The sequence below is a fragment of the Mercenaria mercenaria genome, chromosome 12 (genome assembly GCF_021730395.1).
Source record: "Mercenaria mercenaria strain notata chromosome 12, MADL_Memer_1, whole genome shotgun sequence".
In the NCBI taxonomy this organism is placed as follows: domain Eukaryota; kingdom Metazoa; phylum Mollusca; class Bivalvia; order Venerida; family Veneridae; genus Mercenaria; species Mercenaria mercenaria.
This window is the reverse complement of record NC_069372.1, coordinates 12,684,250-12,704,916: the sequence shown is the minus strand read 5'-3', so window position 1 is coordinate 12,704,916 and position 20,667 is coordinate 12,684,250. Positions and strand designations below refer to the sequence as shown.

Below are 20,667 nucleotides of genomic sequence, written 5' to 3'. Positions count from 1 at the left end.
AACAGCGCATTTTGAAGTTGCGTTAACTTATTGCTCTACCCACGCACACCAGGAGCATTTTCAGTAGTGTAAAAGATAGTAGAGATAAAGTAAGTGGTGTAAAAGAAATAATTCTACAACTGTAAACGATACAAATGTGGTTATCATCGCTTTATAGAAATATAACTACTGTTAATATGTCAAAAGGTTCTGACGTCCGTAATGCGAAAACAAGTTGTTAATATATTACAAAAATATACCTATATTCTCTAAGCATAAACGACGTTTGTTTCAATTTCATATTCATACCATGATAATTAATAAGGCAACCCGTGCTCCTAGCTAATTTACACATGAAAACGACATTTCGAACGGTCGGAGCAATCTTCATTTGTATAAATTGATTATGTCTTCCTTATATAAACTTCATAAAAATAGTGTAGCATCATGAGGCGTCAATCAAGTTTGCGGCATGAGGAGTCCGCCTACAGATAATTTCTGAGGTGCATGTGAATTATGTTCCCATTTCGTTCTTAAACGCTTCATGCAGTTGACAGATGGCTTTTTCCAGTCCTGATTAATTTAATCTTAAAGGTCGTCCAAATATTTCGTTATATGAAACGGTGTCTAATGTACTAATTCTTTTAAAACAAATCAGGTTATAGATAGCCATTCTGCTCAGAACTAAAAATTAAAATAATGAAATCTTCATATAGTAGAAAAAAAGAAACAAACGATTCTTGTATGTTTATTTACAGTTGGGTAATCAAAGCTAAACATTTTAACTGGTCTAAGTTGGATAAAGAATTTCAGTATATCATTACAAAAAGAAAATGACATATATATCTTACAATATTTGTGCCACTTTTGTAGAATTAACCAGTAACACGAGTGGTTTGCAATTTATTTCGAACAATTACGGCTACACTGCGGTATCTTAATTAATTAACTCAGCTGTAGTTATACACTAAGAACATTTACCATAACAGTTATTCTTCGAATTGTTCGCATAGATTACAGCCTTGAAACATTTATAGGTGGAAAACAAATGTAAATTGTTTTGCTAATATCGGTCGGTCAGTCTGTCTGTCGGTCGGTCGGTCCATAGACCAATCGGTTTCCGGATGATAACTCAAGAACGCTTGAACCTAGGATCATGAAAGTTGATACGATGGTTGGATATGACTGGCAGATAGCTCATATTGATTTTGATATCAGTAGGTCGAAAGTCAAGGTCACAGTGACTCGGGTCAGTTTAAACCGTTTCCGGACGATAACCTGCGAATGCTTGGGTCTAGGATCACGAAACTTAAGAGGCAGATTAATCATGACCAGCAATTGACCCGTATTGATTTTGAAATCAGTAGGCCCAAGGTCAAGGTCACTGTGAACCGGAACAGTTAAACCGTTTCCGAATGATAGCTTTTTGGCCAATGATCTTCGAAATTGACATGGAGGTTACCGGATGATAACGCAAGAAAGCTTAGGCCTAGGATCATAAAATGATCATTACCAGCAAATGACCCCTATTGCTTTTGAGATCAGTAGGTAAAAGGTCCAGTGCTCAGTGATCAAATAATTTTTCTCTCCTTGTGCAGTTATTGAATACATCAAGAGGGCATTTCGTGATCTACAAGCTCTTGTTTTAAGTTAGATGTTTCGCAGGTGATCAATAAACATCAGTGGAAGCTCAGACTGTTGTGTTCGAAATTGCGTATGCTTATTTTATTTAGACAAAATCTCATTCATAAAGATGAGTTTAGCAATTATAAGGTACCCGATTGGTTGACCTAAAACAATGTCCAACTTGTTTGTATTTCAATTCTTACCGGTGTTACTTTTAATAAACAAAGTTGTTGAACCATAGTACATGCCTGTTATACCCGGTCTATTTTGTTCCAAGACAACCACTTAGGATTTATAGCAATCACTAATTCATATTTCATGGAGTCAGCACAATAAAAACATTGATTCATTTCAGTAAAACCTGAATCTCAGTTTTCTCAACCTGTGTTTAATCTTAATGTATTCTGAAATTCATTTAGAAGTCCATTATATTAAATTCAGTTCAAGTATGTCGCGTAAACGTCCAATGACACATTCGTTTACATTGATTGAAACATTCGTTTACTAGAACACTGATTAAAACATCCATTTACATTAATTGAAATATTCGTTTACATTGATAAAAACATTCGTTCACACCGAGTGTAGGATGTGAGCCGCCTGAAGATAAGAAGAATGCGATATTCCTTGGAAACATGTTTGCAATCGGTAATAAGATTGAGTATAAATGCAATGAAGGATACAGAACAAATAAGACTGTTCCACTGATATCTAAATGCCTTGAAAATGGAACCTGGAGTTCAGTGGAGGATGAATGCTTGCCTGGTATGTTATTTTACACATTACAATTTGAACTTCTTTTTGCTTGCTTAATGAAAAAATGGACCGTGGAGTTTAACAAACATTTTAGTACGTGAAAGGTATTTCATTTTTACATTTTCTCTCTACGACTTTACGGCTTAGCATACGTGTTATTGACGCACGAGTATAATCGTTTTTATATTCGACAAACTACATACACTACGGTATTCTAGTTCAAAAGTTTTGACTATTGCGAAAATCTGATAACAGATAATATGATGCTAAGTACAAGTACATTTCCGCCACCGTTTTAGTAATATAAATATCGTCTAGATAAAGTTTATCTGATCGGCCTCTACTGCGAACAAGTTTGATGCTAAAGCGCACAGAAACAAAATCTTCCCATCATGGACATATTCAAATGGTTAACCATTGTAATGTTTTAATTGTTTCAGAAGCTGTATTCGGGGAAGACATTTATAAACTCAACAACAAATTCTACAAATTCATGCGACAACTACAAGATTGGGATACAGCTAAAGTACATATTTTGTTTTAAATACTTTGTTCAGATACAGAAAATAATAAATATGATAGTAAAGCTTAAAAAAAAAATTTCTACGCACTTCTGTTGTTCGCAGCCTGTTTTTATTGAAAATATTTACTACAGTTTTTCTTTTTCATTTATATTTCATTTAATTTCAGACATCATGTTACCAAATGAATGGAAACCTCGTCCACATTTTGTCTAAAGAAGAACATGAGTTCATGGTTGATATTATAAAAAATGCAGGTAATTTGTTTACGTTTTTATTTTTAAAACAATGATTAATATAATTGTTTTATGTTATTCACAGGAATATACTTGTAGGTGCATGTTTTGCGTAAAAGTTAGTACCTGTTGCACTGAAATTAAAAATGTTTAAGTATGTACAGAAAAGCTATAAAAACTTAAGTAGTCTTGAGTAATAAGTTCCCAGAACGCAACAGGCAAGAACCAACCCCAAAGCATCGTATGTATGTATGTGTTAAACATATACACTTAAAACACAGACAAAAGAACAAAAAGACAACAAGACAAAACAGACACATTAAGGAACTCAGCGGGGTACCACTTTGGGAAGGTCTGAAGCAAGACATCACTTGCGTGGGACCCCGCTTTTGGAAGGTCAGTCGTAAAACACCACTGGATAGCTTATTTCAGCACACACCCTCATAAGGGACACAGCGGGGCACCGCTTTAGGAAGGTCTGGGGCAAAACATTACTGCCGTGGGGCCCCGCGCTTGGAAGGTCAGTGGTAAAACACCAGTGGTTAGCTTAGTTCAGCACACATCCTCATAAGGGACACAGCGAGGCGCCGCTTTGGGAAGATCAGTGATAAAGCACACTGTTGTTGTGGCCCTGCTTTGGGAACATCTGTGATGAAACAAGGCTGGTGTGGGTCCCCGCCTTAAGAAAGACAGTGGCAAATCATCATTGGTTAGCTTATTTGCTCACATATTCTCATAAAGAACTAAACGGACACAGCTTTGAGAAAGTTCAAATAAGTAAAATTCAGTAAAATATATATAAGAAACTATGAGAACCATATGCCCACGTATGCAATACCTTTGCACAAAACAGTGCAACAAGAAAAATACCACAAAGGCCCGACGAAACAGGACAAAAGATAAGCGTCAAAGCAGCTTAGTCCTAGTTGGCGGTAAGACCTGCCTATCATGGAGTCTTTCACCTATCCAGTCGCACACAAAGAGGAAAGACTCACGTCCAATTGTAAAAGGGTGAATATTTGATCTGACGACAGACTGTTGAGACTTACCATCACCAATGGGTCCTTGCTTTCAACATTTTAAATCTATATTTAACCTGGGATTCCAGTTTTCGATATATGTGAATATCGCGTACGGGTTTATAAATCTAATAAGAAAGCTTACAGAATTAGCCGGGTTTTTTTTTAGTTTTTATATTTAAAGCTGAAAACCGTTTGTAAGGTTAACTGATTGAATTATAAAACTTAACCAGCAATGCAATAAGTACGTGTTCCTCTGGTGTATTGGTGAAGAAGGCAGGGAAATATTTATCGCCTCGGCGGCCCGGGTTCGATTTCCGTCTGGGACGTGATTTAATCTTGATTTCACATTTTTAAAAAATAGTTTAGAAATAATATCTTTCGTATAATGATGAAACTTTTATTCTAAAGGAGAATGATTTTAGCCAAAATCTGAATCCAGTTCCTTTTAGCCTTGTTGAAACAAGTCCTCTGATTGATTCAAATAAAAATAGATTGGTGTGAATAAAGAAATCCAATTGATATAAAGAAGATGAAATTGAATGGGCCGTCATCAGATCTACCTATTAGGAAGATCGAGAGCTTAAGTCAGATTGCCAAACATGCGGTGTATCTCGAAATAGTTGGGAGGTCATTACATGAAAAACACTACAACAATTTCCATGATCTAGAATCTTAGGAATTTTGTTAAAACTTAATAGAAACCGAAGTCAGTTTTGATAAACCTTGGATATAATTCATAATAGAGAACAATAATTCTATTGCCAAGTGCTGTATTATTAACGAACATTTAGATTAAAGAGACATTGTGTGCTGTACTTAAAATTTCAGATGATTACTATTGCTACTGGATCGGTGGCAGAAGGATAAACGAGGAGTTCAGCTGGTTGGATGGGCCAACCTTTGACAGCGGTTACAGGAACTGGCATGACGGACAGCCTAGTTCTACACCAGGAGTCGAGGACTGTGTGGATCTTTTAAAATATTACTACTACATGTGGAACGATGCTCCGTGCAGCCACCCGTGTTATTTTATTTGTGAATTTATATAAATATCTCTTTAGATTTACGTCAATCTTTTATCCACGTCACCAGCAGAAGGGGTGTACCAGCAGAAAGGGGTACGTCACCAGCAGAAGGTGGTGTAGCAATACGGCATGTTTGCCCATTATAACTGTAAAAATTCCGCAGATGATACGATGAATGACAAGAGCTGATAAACATGAACTATTTCATTACTGCCAATAATTTTCGTATGTATCAATACTTTTTTACGATTTTTTTTTTTAAAATTCATGTCCACAAAATAACCTTGTTCCTAATTAAAATAATTTAATGAAATCGAACCTATCGGTAGATGGCAATAACAAAAAGTGCAAGAACTCATGAGAGGTTTTGATTTATCATACCTTACGTAGTTAATTTTAGACAATAGCTTTATAACCATTTGATGGATTTTCATCAAATATTTAAGTAATTGTAAGAAACTTATATTACTTACTAACTGATATCGACTATTTCTGTTTCTCAGACAAGAAGTGCTCATGGTGAGCTATTCTGACCAAACTGTGACCGTCGTGCGTGCGTGCACTCCGTCCGTCGTCAATAATTTCTTTAACAGAGATCTCTTCCTGAATGGATTTTGATGAAACTTTACTTTACACAGATGATCTCTTTTTGGCCCTCTTTCCAAGTTGTTCAAATGGTTCCAGTTCATATGACATATGGGTCACTACGGTTAAAACGTTTTCAGCTATCAAATTTAAAAATCTTCGTATCTGAAACGATAAAAGCTAGAGCCTTATAAGAGATTGACTCTCTACCGTTATTATTCAAATTATTGTCCTAGTGTCAGAAATTGCGGCGCCCCTGAGAGTCATATGTATATACTCGTATATGTTAATATATAATAAACTTTAAAATTCTTCTTTTTTGAAACAAAAATAGCTAGAGCCTTGCTATTAGGCAAATCAGGGTTTGACACTAAACTAAATTTTTTCAAATGATTGCCCTCAGGTTAAAAATGGCTACATGTATTCACTATGTGCTTGTATATAAGAAACTTGGGAAAATGTTCTGAAGCCATAATAGCTAGAGCTTTGATATTTGGCATATGATATGAGGGCTTGACCCTGTGCGACAATTTTTTCAAGTAATTGCCCTAAAGTCAAAATCGGCCATGCCCCTGTATGTGACATGTACTTACTATATGCTTGTATATAAGAAAGTTTGAAAATCTTCTTCTTAGAATCCATAATAGCTAGAACCTTGTTTCTTTGGCATGTGATGTCAGGTTTTGACTGTCTATCGTAATTGTTCAAATTTTTGCCCTTTGTTCAAAAATCGCCATGCCCATGTGTATGTCATGTATAAAATATAGGAATATAAAAGAAGTTTCTTCCTATTAGAATCTGTAATAGCTAGTGCCTTGGTATTTGACATGCGATATCAGGATTGAACTTTTTATTATAACTTGTTCCAATTATCGACCTATGGTGAAAAATGACTAAGCTCCCGGATGTGACATGTATGTACTATAGACTTATATACAAAGACTTTGAAGCCGTAATACCCAGAGCCTGGATATTTGGCATTTGATATCAGGGATTCTCACTACCATTGTTGTTCAAGGTATTACTCTAGGTTGAAAAAATGGCCACGCCCCTGAATGTGACATATATAATGTACACTGATGAGCCGATAGGCGAAACTAGTTTGTATTTTTTTAATACTGTTAGAAAGGCATGTGAAGTCGTTTTATTTATTTAATTTATAGACTTCCATCTTGTGCCGAGTCTTTTCATATGAATATTTATATTTCCAAGGAATAACAACAGTAGACTTCTGAGTGTTTTTCAATAATTTTAATTTTTCACTGCAAGCGCTTTCAATTATATATATATATATATATATATATATATATATATATATATATATATATATATATATATATATATATATATATATATATATATATATATATATATTATAGGCATGTATTAAATCTTTTTTCTCCCGAGCCATAAAGCCGGAGCCTTGTGAAATTAGGATTTGACTATCTTCACTGCCCTAGGTTCAAAACTGGCCACTCCTCTGAGTGTGACATGTAACACTGTTCTTGTACCATTGCGTTATAGAAACACACTGGAAACCTTTTACACATTTGAGCAGTCTGTTTTTGACTAAGCCAGCTCATGGACGGTAGACATTTATGCTTCTGTCTTACAATGTGTGGCTTCGTAACGAGCTGGAAGAAAAAACGGGCCAACTTGTGACAAGCATTGGCAACACCCGTTTTGCGACATCAGAGAAAGTTTTGGATTTTACGGTGGTTCGACATAAAAGGGATATATGTCGTCGAGTCTTGGTAAAATGAGTTTTTATCTAACATGAATTTACAAACATGACAAAGCTTTGACACAATGAATCCAACACTAAAGAATTCTTTGTATACCTATTTACTATATTATTATTATACTAGATTTGTTGAGCGCCCTTTTCATATGGAATATACGTTCAAAGGCGCTTTACAATTAAACATGTGACACATCGCAGATATGTAGGAAAATAACAAAACATGACATATGCAATCACAAAAGTGAAACTGATATATTCAATGGCGTTGTACATAATAATAAAAAATAATAGTTATTACAACAATATCATAAATGAACAATGGTAATATTTACAGCCTTATTGTAACAAACAGCCATGACCGCACCCCTCCTCTTGAGGTCGTTTTACCCCTATTGCCAATACCAGTGCTTTAAACATCTGGTACGCCCAGACGGGCTGCATATAGTGGTTCAACCCCCCGGTAAATGGTGCCATCATGTACTGTATTAGATAGAAATACCACACACTTCAAGTGAAACTCAAGTCTTGCGAAAACACACACCTAGAACGTCATAACCCTTAAAAACGTGACATGATGAAATAAAAGATGAATTGTCAATTTAGTTAATTACATGATGAATTGTACAGTTAAGAGATCTTCGTCAGCGACGAATGACTTGCCGTAGTTCTGTATTACAAAAATAACAATGGCATATTTATTATGGGTAGAAACAGTCACAGTTGGTATCTATGTGTTGTAGAAAAATTTGAAAAGGTGTGTTTTGAGAGCTCTTTTGAATAAATTAAGTGATGAATCTTTTCTGAGATTGTCGGGGAGAGAGTTCCATAGTTTTGCGGCGGCAACCCTGAAACTTCTATCCCCGTAGGTAACCAGTCGACTTTTTTGTGGCACAAGGGTTGTTGCTGCACTTGCTGACCTCAGATTTCTAGTTGGCAGGTACACCTCCAGTAAGTCTCTCATATACACCGGCGACTGTCCATGCAAGGCCTTGAACGTTTGAATGAGAATTTTGTATTTGATTCTATCTTGTATTTGAAGCCAATGAAGATCTTTAAGGATTGGTGGTATATGTTCAAAACGGGTTGTTTTCGTAATAAGTCGTGCAGCTGTGTTTTGGACATTTTGTAGTTTGCTCGTTGTTGATTTTGGCACGCCGTACAAAAGAGCATTGCAGTAATCTAATCGTGAGGTCACAAGCGAGTTTATCAGGGTTTTTGTGGCTTCAGTTGTCAAATATGGTCGAATATGACCAACGTGTCGTATTTGGCCGTAGCATGTTCGAGTCACAGAATTAACATGGTCCATGCGCATGTTCGAATCAAGCGTAGCACCAAGGTTTCGAACAGTTTTTGATGGTCTTATGCTCGATTCCCTAACTTTCAGTTCTAGATTTTCAACATGTTTGGAATGTTTTTGACTTGAAAAAAGAATGACTTCAGTTTTGTCTGCATTCAATTTTAACATGTTTGAATTCATCCATGAGATGGTTTTTTTTAGGCATTGTTCAACTCGTGTGATTGTGGCTGCCTTTGATGCTTGGCCAACTGGTTTAAACGATAGATAGAGTTGGGAGTCATCTGCATAAAAGTGGTGGTTTAGACCGTGGTTTCTACAGATGGATCCGACTGGCTTTGTGTACATCGTGTAGAATTTTTGGCCTAGAACAGATCCTTGAGGAACACTGAATTTCATAAGCACTGGTTCAGATAGTTTGCCATCGATGCACACTGTTTGGTAGCGGTCTGTTAGGTATGATGCCACCCATTGAAGGGGTTTATCGGCGAATCCAAAATTAAATTCGAGTCTGTGAAGAAGGGTGTTATGGTCAATGGTGTCGAATGCAGCCGACAGGTCCAACATCACAAGTACTGTGACGTCACCTTTGTCAAGGGATTCGAGAATGTCGTTCTGAACTTTTAACAACGCGGTTTCAGTTGAATGAAATTTTCTGTATGCTGACTGGTTTATTTCATGTAATTGATTGTTTGTCAGATGTTCCTCAATTCTTCTGTTTACCACTTTCTCAAGGATTTTTGAGAGGAATGGCAGATTGGAAACAGGCCTGTAATTCTTGAGTGTGTTTTGGTCAAGACTTGGCTTTTTTAACAATGGTCTTATTCGTGATGTTTTGAATGATTCTGGCACGGTTGCACTTTCTAGAGAGTGTTTAACAATTTTCGTCAATATTGGGAGAAGTTCGTTTATACAAGATTTCAAGAGCCATGTAGGAAGAGGGTCTAATTCACATGATTTTTTAGCTGACTTTTGAAAAAGCTTTTTCACCTCCTCCTCTGTTGCTGGACTGAAACTATAGTGATATGCGTCCGTCTTCTGGAGTGAATGATTCATTCTGATCCTGGGATGCAATATTAGTTCTGATTTTTTCTATTTTATCTATGAAGAAATCGCTGAACTCCTGTGCTAGTAGTTCTGGGTTCTTGCCTGGTGGAAGTGCCGCTTCACTTGGACCGTTCAATAAATGTTTCGTTATTTTGAACAAGCTTTTTGGTCTCGTTCACTTGATTCTATTTTCTCTGAGTAATAATCAGTTCTTGCCTTTTTTTAACATTTTGTTAACGATTGCGCATTGGTTCCTATACATTAAGTGGTAAACGGCGAGTCCTGAAATCTGCCATTTACGTTCTAGTTTACGTTTCAAATGTTTGGCGTCGTGGAGCTCCTCCGAGAACCAGGGACAAGATGGTCTTAATGTGATGGTTTCTGAACACAAAGGCGCATGATTGTCAATTAAAGCTGAAAGTTCACTGTTGTATAATGAGACGAGAGTTTCTGCATCTGATGTACTTTGTGACAAATTCAAAAGATCGGATGATAGAACATCAGCTTTGAAAGTATCAACGTCAATCGAACGGAGTTTCCTGTATGTCACAGTTCTCTTTACCGGAGGGGGTTTCGCGGCCAGTGCATTAAACACTACCGCGAAATGGTCCTTGGCTATTTTTCCAGAGCTGTCTGATAACCCAGGATCAGTCACTACTACTGCCGATACTGTTTTATCTATGTCTCTGGTGATGACCACGTCTAGGGTATGACCATAAACGTGGTGGGCCCTTTCACATGTTGATACATGCCACAAGATTGTAACACACTGTTAAATCTGATGGTGTCAGGATCAGAAGGAATGTCTAAATGAAAATTCAGATCGCCAGTTATGATGATATTCTTGTCAACTGCGGCGTATTTTGATAAGAAATCTGGCCACTCGGTATCCAGAAAATCATTTGCATTCAGACCATTTTTCTTTGATGGAGGAGGTCTGTAAACAACGGCCATGAGCAATGTGTAGTTGTTGATACTAACATTACACTCAATATGTTCAAATGTTGAAAAAGTATTGTCACTAGTTGAAGAGACTACTTTTACATCTATCACCGATCTATAAACGCCTACTACCAGGGTGTGGCACATGCTTGATTTTGTACCCATCAGGTAACAGTTCACCTAGACATCCTTTATCGATGGAGGTGCCTAACCATGTCTCAGTCACAGCAATAAGATCTAGGTCATTCGAGATAATAAAGTCACAGAAGACTGTCGTTTTGTTTTTCAAGGATCTTGGGTTAATGCAACAAATTTTTATATTTTTCTGGCCTTTAACTATTGTTTGAGTTTCATATTTTATGTGGGATAAATTCATTGTTCTTTTCGAATCAAGCACTTCTTTGTTGATTTTTTTCTTGTGCTTTGGTCTATCTGTTGATATTACAGTTGAAACTGCCTCAGGTAATGTTCTAATGCTGTCCAGTTAAATCCCTTGATTGATATCCCAATTACGTGTAAGTTGATTATTACCACCTCTGGCAGATCTGTAAATCAAAATATCATAATCCTTTAGAATTTTCAATGTTTCTTTGTCTGGCCGTGAAAACCTTCTGGGTATGTTATACCTTACTATAATAAGTAATGAAAACATCTTAGGAAATGGTTATGGACGGTACACCTGACGAGGTATGGCATTGTTTCTAGGAGCCACACCGTGGCGAATTATTAACCTCTTATTATTATATAATTGCAGTTAAGTGGCTAGAACATAGTCATTCAGGTACAGACGTTATTGACAAGCATGCATGTTAATTAACAGGTCCATACTGACAGGGACAATAATGGTCAAGGCCATTGCTACAATTTTATTAGACAATTGATTACATACATTGGCCTTGTTATATGTCCCAGATGACCAGAAGCCTCCGGCCAATTCTACCATAACAAAACAATGAGTATAAAAAACATTTGTTTATGTACTGACGGACTTAAAATAAATCTTGTGTTATTTTCGAATTTGCCTAGGATTAAGAAACAGAAGTGGAGGAACGACAATCAGTTGGCATTGGCACTTCATGCCAAAATTCAACTGTTGAAAACTATTTCAACACCATTTTTCTCAAGTTTGATATATAGTTAGGCAATTGCTTACAACAAACTGTTTGCCGGAATATACAGTAATAGATAACACCTGAGCACGCCAAATTAGCATATTTTAATCAATTCGACTGCTCTGTTCTAGTAAAATATGATGTAGGATCAGCAGAGTTTTATGTGAGTCAGTACAATAATTGAAGGCAGCAATATGTTGCTATATACCGTATCAGGTGGAGAAAGAAAAATAAAGTTATCTGCTATGTTGTAATCAGTGTAATTTAATTCCATGCAGACCAAGGCCCATGCATGCTTAACCAGGTGGAATGCAGTAACTAACATCTGCCAAAGCAGCACAAATGTCAGCCTACAAATCAATAACTGAAATTGCTCGAAACATAAGTACATAAACAATCACGTTTGTAAATTATGTAAATTTGTCATAAATCTGAAAAAAACTAACATAAGTAACCACTATACCAGCTAATAATACATAAATCAAAATAAAATTTCTGCATTATATATTAAGGAAATATATATTTGGAACATGTAGAGCTATAAAAGTAAAAGGGAAGTAACTTAGTTAAACCCAGTATATATATATAGCATTAAACAAAATCATACAAGATACATATAACATGTTCAAAATGCGGTCGATTTGCCCAAGAATGAAATTGTGTCTGGAAACCCGTGCCCCTTTATCATATGTCTATTTCCACTGAATGGCGGGGAACGTTTTTAAAAAAAATATTAACTGTATGTTCAATTATGAACGACATGTTCAATTATGATCTGTTCAGTTATGAACAATATGTACAGAATAACTGATGGACTACATTTCCTCATATTCAGGTTTCGTATTATCACATAAATAGATTACGTTTTACAATAATAATCTTCTATCCAATTTTGAGTATTGAATTTAAATTACGATGTCGTATATTTGACGTGGATTTTTTGGTTTCAAATCAATAATTTATGATAAAATATTTTAGCAAAATACGGACATACAATGTACTATATCTTTAACGCCTCGTATTTAAAGTAACTGACAATGCAATGTTGTAACTGTCTGATTATACCAAATATACATCAAAAATAAAAAAGTAAGTATAGACTCCCTGGAATCACTGAACATGCCACACATTGCAAAGCAGGCCATCCGCAAATATATTTTATAGTGGAAAGATACAGCGGCGGAATGGTTTAGACTGGGACGGGGGTAAAAAAAGCGCGGAGGTATGTAAAAGGGAAGAGGTGGTAACACCAACAATATGCAATTTGAAATACATAATAAAAAACGGTACGAATAGAAAACAAGTTGAAAATAATGGCACTGTCTTTGAACGCTTGAAGAAACATACATGTATATGAAGTGAACTGCCCTATAAAACCGGCTGCCCTGACTTTATTTATTTCATGAAACTTTCATTAAGTAGTTGATATTCAGCCCAGTGTAGAAAAAAGTTGTTAACGATTGCATTATAAATATCTGTTTTCTTTCAGTGATCATTACGGGGGAAATCTAATCCCTTCCCGCGTAAGAGCGTGCATTATGCATATGTACATCCGATCTTATCCATTGTATACATTCTTCGGAATAAAGATTTATGTATAATTCATAGGCTATATTTCACCTGATATGTTCAATGTGCGTTTAAACAATAATTTCATGATAATTTGATATATTTAAATGTCTACTTAAACAATAATTTCAGTATGAATTCCTTAGTCGAGAAGGCAGAATGCTGTAAAATTTCATATCACAGCTCGTGTTCATATGACAGGCATAAACGCTTAACCAAATACAATATGTAAGGTGCGTCAGAGCCGGTTGTCAATACGGCGATACTTAATCCAGTAATATAAAGCTGGGTCTGATAATATATTAGTGGTAATATTGACAACTTTATGTTGAACATAAGTTTATATTTCAGTTTTTCCAGAAAACATTGATCGAATCTGCACCAACGTATGAGTTAGTGTTACCTTATCTTACCTTACCGTATATACAGCGCTGATTCAGTGACAGAGTGTCTTCCTCGCATGTAGGAAGTCTGGGGACTATCCCCTGTTGGGATCGTCTATCCCCCATTTACCTTAAATGGTACTAGTAGCATCCTCGGCCGGGTCATACCAAAAATTATAAAAATTGAACTAGTAGCTGTTTCGCTTGTCGCACGGCCTGGTGGATTGATTATCATGTCATGTGTCTATTCCATTGACAGAGGCAAATCTTTAAAGTTGGACATATGGCTGAATATAACTGAATAAGTGTTAAAATGCAAAACCCGAACACACATACACACGCACTCATGCACGCACGCAGGCACGCACACACGTACGCATGCACGTCGCATTCACACAAACACACACCGTATCATGCCTGAGAACTTGTACATGTATCAGTGTTTATTACACCTAGCAAAAACGGTCAATACAAACTTTCCCATCTATCTGGAATAACACATCATAATATTATTCCCAAGTGTGCGCCAGATCGTTTTTTTTTTATTTTCTGTGCTTGTGATATTACCCGTAATTTAATATTTCATGATCAATTGCGGTGATTTTGTTTTCTGCATGTGGTATTATTTTTCATATCTCCCGTTAAATGATATAAAACTTTCGCTTTCTACATGGATAGCTGTTTCATCTGTTTTTAACATAAATTTTAAAGCCTTATGGAACTTTAAACGTTTTATAAAAACATGGTAGTGTGACTCTATAAGCTGACGTCCATCTGGAACATATGTAATATAAAACGTCTATAGTATAACACGAAAATGACGGCGCTTACATATGTTTAGTATTTCTGTTGAACTATTCAACTTTAACTGGTCAGTCCTTGTTTGACAACTTGTTTTGTTCGTTACATCAGATATGTTTTCTTCCAAAAGCACAAAACATCGTGCACTAAAATTGAGCACTATAAAATCGACCTTTTGATGGAACATTTACCATACTTAAGAATAATTTTAATGGCTGCACCCTTTCCTGTCATATGATAACATGCTACACGCCTCAGTCACAATCAAATGCATACTTCTTGGGTGCTCCATGTTATACACCCAAATTTAAAAGTGCATGTTTATATATTCTGTCTTCAGCACTTCAGGAGTTACATATCACTACCCAGTTGCAGGTAAAACTACTATCAGGTAGCTGATGTACATATGAAACGAACGCCATGCTGACCAATAACAGAAAAAAGGCCAAAATTCAGCGTTATATTGTTTCACCTTAAAAAATGTGCTTTTTGTCTTTTCATTTTAATTAAAACCTGAACCAGCAAGACCTTTTTGTGCTGTTTGGTTTACAGGAAAATTCGTCTTCTTTCAGCTGCAAGTTATTTTAACTGTCTGTGTCACCCACAACAGAAGATATGTACTGAAGACTGACATGACCGTTTTGTTTTATATTTTGCCTTTTTGCTCTTCCCCATATCAGATAATGTGATTTCATTATGAAATAATTCTTTTTTTACTGTCTTATTTGTCTCTGTGTGAACTTCAGTCTACCTTCTTCTGAAAATAATAGCATTCTTTCAGATGGAAGTTTCTTATCTCCTCAAATTTGACTCTGAACAGACAATTATAAATGCGCCAATTTTTTTGTCCTGTCCGTAGACACCTATTTTCTTTGTGAAGGATACAATATTAGAGTTTAATCACTGTTGGTATGAAAGCTGCTAGGATAGTGTCTGAGTTGATAAACATTAGATGAAATTAAACTGGGTTATATAGATATAAATAGTTGTTGAATTGCAAAATGTCTTGTCCGTAGACACATGTCTTGTCCGTAGACACTAAAGAAACGAAGGTTTTTTTGACAAATATCATTTATAAAATCATACTGGAGCTATTTATCAAGTTACAATGATACACCACACTTAATGTTTATATAAAATATAGAATAAATATATTTCTAATGTAACTTACTTCTTCCAAATGCAAAATGTTACCCATTTATTCTTGTGTGTACAATCTGAATCTGAGAAGTACAATGGATATAGAATATGTTTTAATCTTATACATGACTTATATAAATGTTAAAAGCTATCAAAAAAGGAATAATACATTTCTTTCTAACCCTCCCTTTGTTATGGCAAAAACAAGGCATGCAATGAGGGTGTCTACGGACAAGACATTACGCAAATACTATTCAATATATTTTCTGTTTTCAATAAAAACCAGCACTGGACCTTAGAAATATATCAAGAGTTCTTTGAAATAAATCAAGAGACTCTGAAATGCAAAAAAAAAACCACAATCTTTTACAAGTTAGTAGTAAAACAGAAAGAATGAGAAGACAGAAGCAAAATCATTTGACATTTGGTCATATTCTAGTGGAGTATGGATCTATTGTTAGACATGGTGTGGGCTGTCCACTTTCAACTTAAACATTTTGTTACAATCCACTCAAGATGGCATATTTCTGTGCTCTTCAGGGCCAAGATATAATGGTGATTGGTTTTCAAGATTTCATTCTATTCATCTGCCTATCAACTTTTATTCTGTAACTGACTGAAATCACATAAAATTGAAGCAGTTTAAATCATCTTAAAAAAGAAATTACCGGTACAAGCCATTTACTAGTGATTACTGTAGTGTCCTTGCAGCTTTCTCCCTTTCAAAAATGAACGCTATTTAGATTTGTATTTGGGGGGTTTAATGCCCTTTTTCAACAGAATTTCAGTTATGTAACTTAACAATTGTTAATTGATTCTGTACTGTACAAACATGTTCTCTGCAAGTTACTGCTAACTTCCCCACATGCATCAGAGGCAGAGGACTAGAATTTTGAAATTATAGTTTGATTTACGATTGGAGTTACTAACATTTGTTCCAGTATTTTTCCAAGAAAATAATATTAATATAGGTGATAACATGAAAAAAAGAAGTAAATGTGATAAAAAGATAGTTAAAAAACTTTGACTCCGGTCATACTACCTTATATAATGGAAAAAGGTCAATATTAATCAAAAATATTACTGGCTAGAAAAAGAGAATGTATCTTGGGAATTTTAAGAAAAAAGCATAATATGTAAGTCATTAGCTGACTCAAAACTAAGTGATAAAAACTTATCACAGTGAACATTTAATTATTCTGTAAACAGGTTAAAATTCACAGGAATTTTATTTTGCAGGACTACTTAAAATATTAGTATGAGTTACGGATCTCACAGAATAAATGTCATATGAGTATTTTACAACATACAGCTATTTAAGCAGTAAGCAAGGGAGTTTGTTTCATTAGTTTTCCATTTAAGACACAGTTGTAATCTTTTTAAGATGTTGTTCTCAGCTATAAGTTTAACAAGTTCTTACTACTTTTTTAGTGTTTCTACTTTAATGAACATGTTTAGATGAACTCATAGAGTTCTTCATGTTAAACTGTGTGTTTATACTTTTTTACCATTTCTTGATTGATATGGTTGATAACAGCATGTAAATAATTTGCCTCAACAAAGTCTAGTCAGATGGTTTCTTCCACCATCCAATTTCAGGAAGATTGTGGTTTATTTTGTTTAGTTAAGGTTAAAAGTTATTACGGATAAATAAACATAGTCTAAATGGTGTACATAACAGGCTGCAAGGTCAGTTCTTAAGCCCATTAAATGCATGGGCATTGATCAGAAACATTATTACTCTATCTGTCTTTTAGACAGAAATTATGGTCAAATGTCTTAGACACTTAGCTGAAGGAGACTTTTAACAGCCTATTTCAGTGAGGATCCTTCCAAGTATCATTATTTTTAGTATATAGTGAAATATGAAAACAATTAGTCCTAATTTATGTAAGCAATAGCACAGAACTTGTCACATAATGACATTTTGATTTAGTCACAGTTGTTCAAATCCTTCAATTATTCGAAGACACATTCTGAAGACCGTCAATTATACTTCTTTTCTTAAATTTGTTTGTTATTTACTTGTTCTTGATCATTTTAAACATAAAAAGTTCAACAGAACTAAAATATTGTCTTCTAAAACCTATGTAGAAAGCACTTGGCGATGATGTCTTGTCCGTAGACTTTTTGGGTAAATTTCGGCTTTCATTTTAAAATTGCTATATCTCTGCCAAACATAGTCGTAATCACAAAAATGAGACCATTATTTAAAGAGAAATGACTGATTTTTCAGAAAATAACATAATTGAGTTGAATAAATGCATTTCAAAAGGTATGCAAAAACTGAAAGCAAGTAGAAAACAAAAATTTCTAAAATTTTGAACTTCAAAAGAAGATAATAACTACAAATCTTTGTGTAATTTATTAGTTTTTTGGGTTTTCTACATTACTTTTATGTACCTTATCATGTGGTAACAATTTTGTTGGGTCTCAAAGAGTTATTTGAATAAAACAGTCCTTTAAAAATGGTCATGTCTGTTTTATTTTTTCCCTGAAGATTCATCTTTATATCGAAAAAAAAATATTGTCGAACTATCAGACAGCGACAACTACCATTGTTTTTGTAGAACCAAGGTATATGGTAAATTAACATTTCAAAATAAAAGAGTTTTACAAAGTTTTATTTTTGACCCCAAGTGAAACAAAAAAATGCATTTGATTGTGACTGAGGCGTACAGTATTACGTCCAGATAACGCTTAAGCTCCTGGTAGATCATGTTTTACGTTCTTACTGGCACCAACAGCCAAAGGTTCTATCTTAAATGGGCGATTCCGTTTTGACCTGAATAGACACGCTGTTTACCATGAAACGGTAAAGTGCAAGAAAAAATGCATCCGTTCTGTCGGCCACGATGGGTCCTCCCAGTTTAGTCTCGTTTACAACAAGAACAATTTGTGAAGCTAGGATGTTGTCCGCCTGTTCATGTGTTGTCCTCATGTCCTCAACGTCTAATTCTGACACCTTCCGTAAGGGGTACATATGACCAGATTTTGTTGTATACCCTTGGCCTCGTTCGGGAATGATGTCTTAATTCACAGATCGTCACATATGATAGCACTCAGCGGCTTCTTATTCTCTGATACAATGAGGGTAGATTTTTGTTGTGGCAGCTGCATCACTGTTGACAACTTGTATATTCTGATGTTATCTATAAAGTTCCATTCCCCTGCCGACGAATTATGTAAAAGATTGCCGAACCAACAATAACAACATTCTCCATCTGTTTGAAGGTCTGTCTGGCAGATGTTTCTACCTGTAATTTTTTATTACTATCATGGCCGCCATATTGGCCACCATCTTGTTTCTAGCTAAATGCTCAATGACGAAAACAAAAACAGATTTACCTGTCCGTGCATCCTTTAGTCAGTTTCCATACGTATTGTATTTGCAGTTGTAATATAGCTCTAAATTTTTGTCATGTTTATTCGGCATTGTCCTGACAACTGCTGCGATTTCTAACTCCACAGCAATTTTTAGCTTATTAAATTTTCCGAAGTCCCGTTAACGGCACGAAAGTCCATTGTTGTGAATTTAGGACCTGATTTCACGACACATATATATTTCCATTTTGTTTTGACTTAATTCAAGGAACAATGGTACTAAAAGGGTAATCAAGCAGCACTTCCTGGCTAGTCAGATAATGGTGGAAAGAAACTTTTCTCAGCTAAAGTTTTATGTTTTATGCAAGTCAGTTCCTGTTTTTATTTCATTGCGGACCTATACTTGACATTCTTATAGCATTTTCAAGGAGATTGTTTGTTTGTATTTATAGAAATGTAAACATGTGTTCATACCCACATTTTAGCTCTCAGTTTGGAAGATAGTCCATAGTGTTGACCTCTCTCTTAGAAGATATATGACCCCTATTTTTCTGGGTGTTTTGTGGTTCATTCAAGAACATAAAGCTAGTAATTCATTTCTAAAATAGATTGTGTTACAGCTCTCAGAAGATTGTTAATTTTATAAAGAACATATAGCAAATTTGTTTACTACAGTACAGCCTCGTTTGAGAATACTCAACTTACTTCCTGTGTCAGTAAGCAATGCTACTTCAACAACACATACTTTAAAGTTTACAATTGTCCTTTTTTGTTCGAGATTTTTATAGCACTAAGTCAAAAAGTCACATCCGTTTCAAACCTTACTGATTGAATAGTGAACTGTGCAGACCATAATCAGGCTGATCTTGGTCTGCGTTGTTTGCAAAGGCAGATATCACTTGCCACCAGCTGACTGAAATCTGAAATTTAATTCTGTTCACTAAATTACTGCAATTGTCCAATGTGTTAGAAAATTTGTTTTCTTTTGTGTAAGATGAATTTTATTTCATACATTGAGCTTCGAAAATGGTATTTCCACAAGTGGTGATTGTGTTTGAACTTACGAAATTAAATGCTGAAATACTAATATGTGATGTCGAACAATGAAATTTCTTCCGTTAAGGCATGTCTGTTAAAAGAATGTTGTAAATTAAACATATCAATTCGGGTCGACATAAAGCAGAGAGAGAGAGAGAGAGAGAGAGAGAGAGTGAGAGAGAGAGAGACAGAGAGAGAGATGAGTTTGCAATTTCAAACATGTACAAGTACGAGTACGTTTTAGATTCCCTTCTTTATTTCTATAAACGTCTGCGGTGTCAAAATATCTGAATATTGCAACTTATTACAAAATAAAGCATTAGACGTTCAGATTTACATGTGAAAGCGAAGTGATACACTTTCAAACTTATCGGAAATATTTTAGCAGATGATTTTTATAATGTCTACATATGGATTTACTACACGTGCACCTACACGTCATGTACATGAATGAAATAGCAATCTCTCTAATATTTCAAAATTTCGACTACATGATTAGTACCTAAAGTACGGTGTATTGATG

At 35.2% G+C, this 20,667-nt stretch overlaps 1 protein-coding gene across 1 annotated transcript; it reads left to right on the top strand.

Moving 5' to 3' along the window:
* Positions 1-2,240: 2,240 nt before the first annotated feature.
* On the top strand, positions 2,241-5,311 carry LOC128547492 (lactose-binding lectin l-2-like). Its single transcript, XM_053520427.1, has 5 exons — positions 2,241-2,370; positions 2,802-2,887; positions 3,052-3,139; positions 4,969-5,103; positions 5,202-5,311. Exons 1-5 carry the CDS (start codon positions 2,241-2,243, stop codon positions 5,309-5,311), a joined length of 549 nt encoding a protein of 182 aa, XP_053376402.1.
* Positions 5,312-20,667: the final 15,356 nt, after the last annotated feature.

What these genes read in the sequence shown, in the direction of transcription:
- LOC128547492 (XM_053520427.1), top strand. Translation starts at nt 2,241, where the DNA reads ATGTTTGCAATCGGTAATAAGATTGAGTATAAATGCAATGAAGGATAC. An exon ending in GGAGGATGAATGCTTGCCTG is followed by an intron (nt 2,371 to 2,801) that starts GTATGTTATTTT and finishes TAATTGTTTCAG; the next exon opens with AAGCTGTATTCGGGGAAGAC. An exon ending in TGATATTATAAAAAATGCAG is followed by an intron (nt 3,140 to 4,968) that starts GTAATTTGTTTA and finishes TTAAAATTTCAG; the next exon opens with ATGATTACTATTGCTACTGG.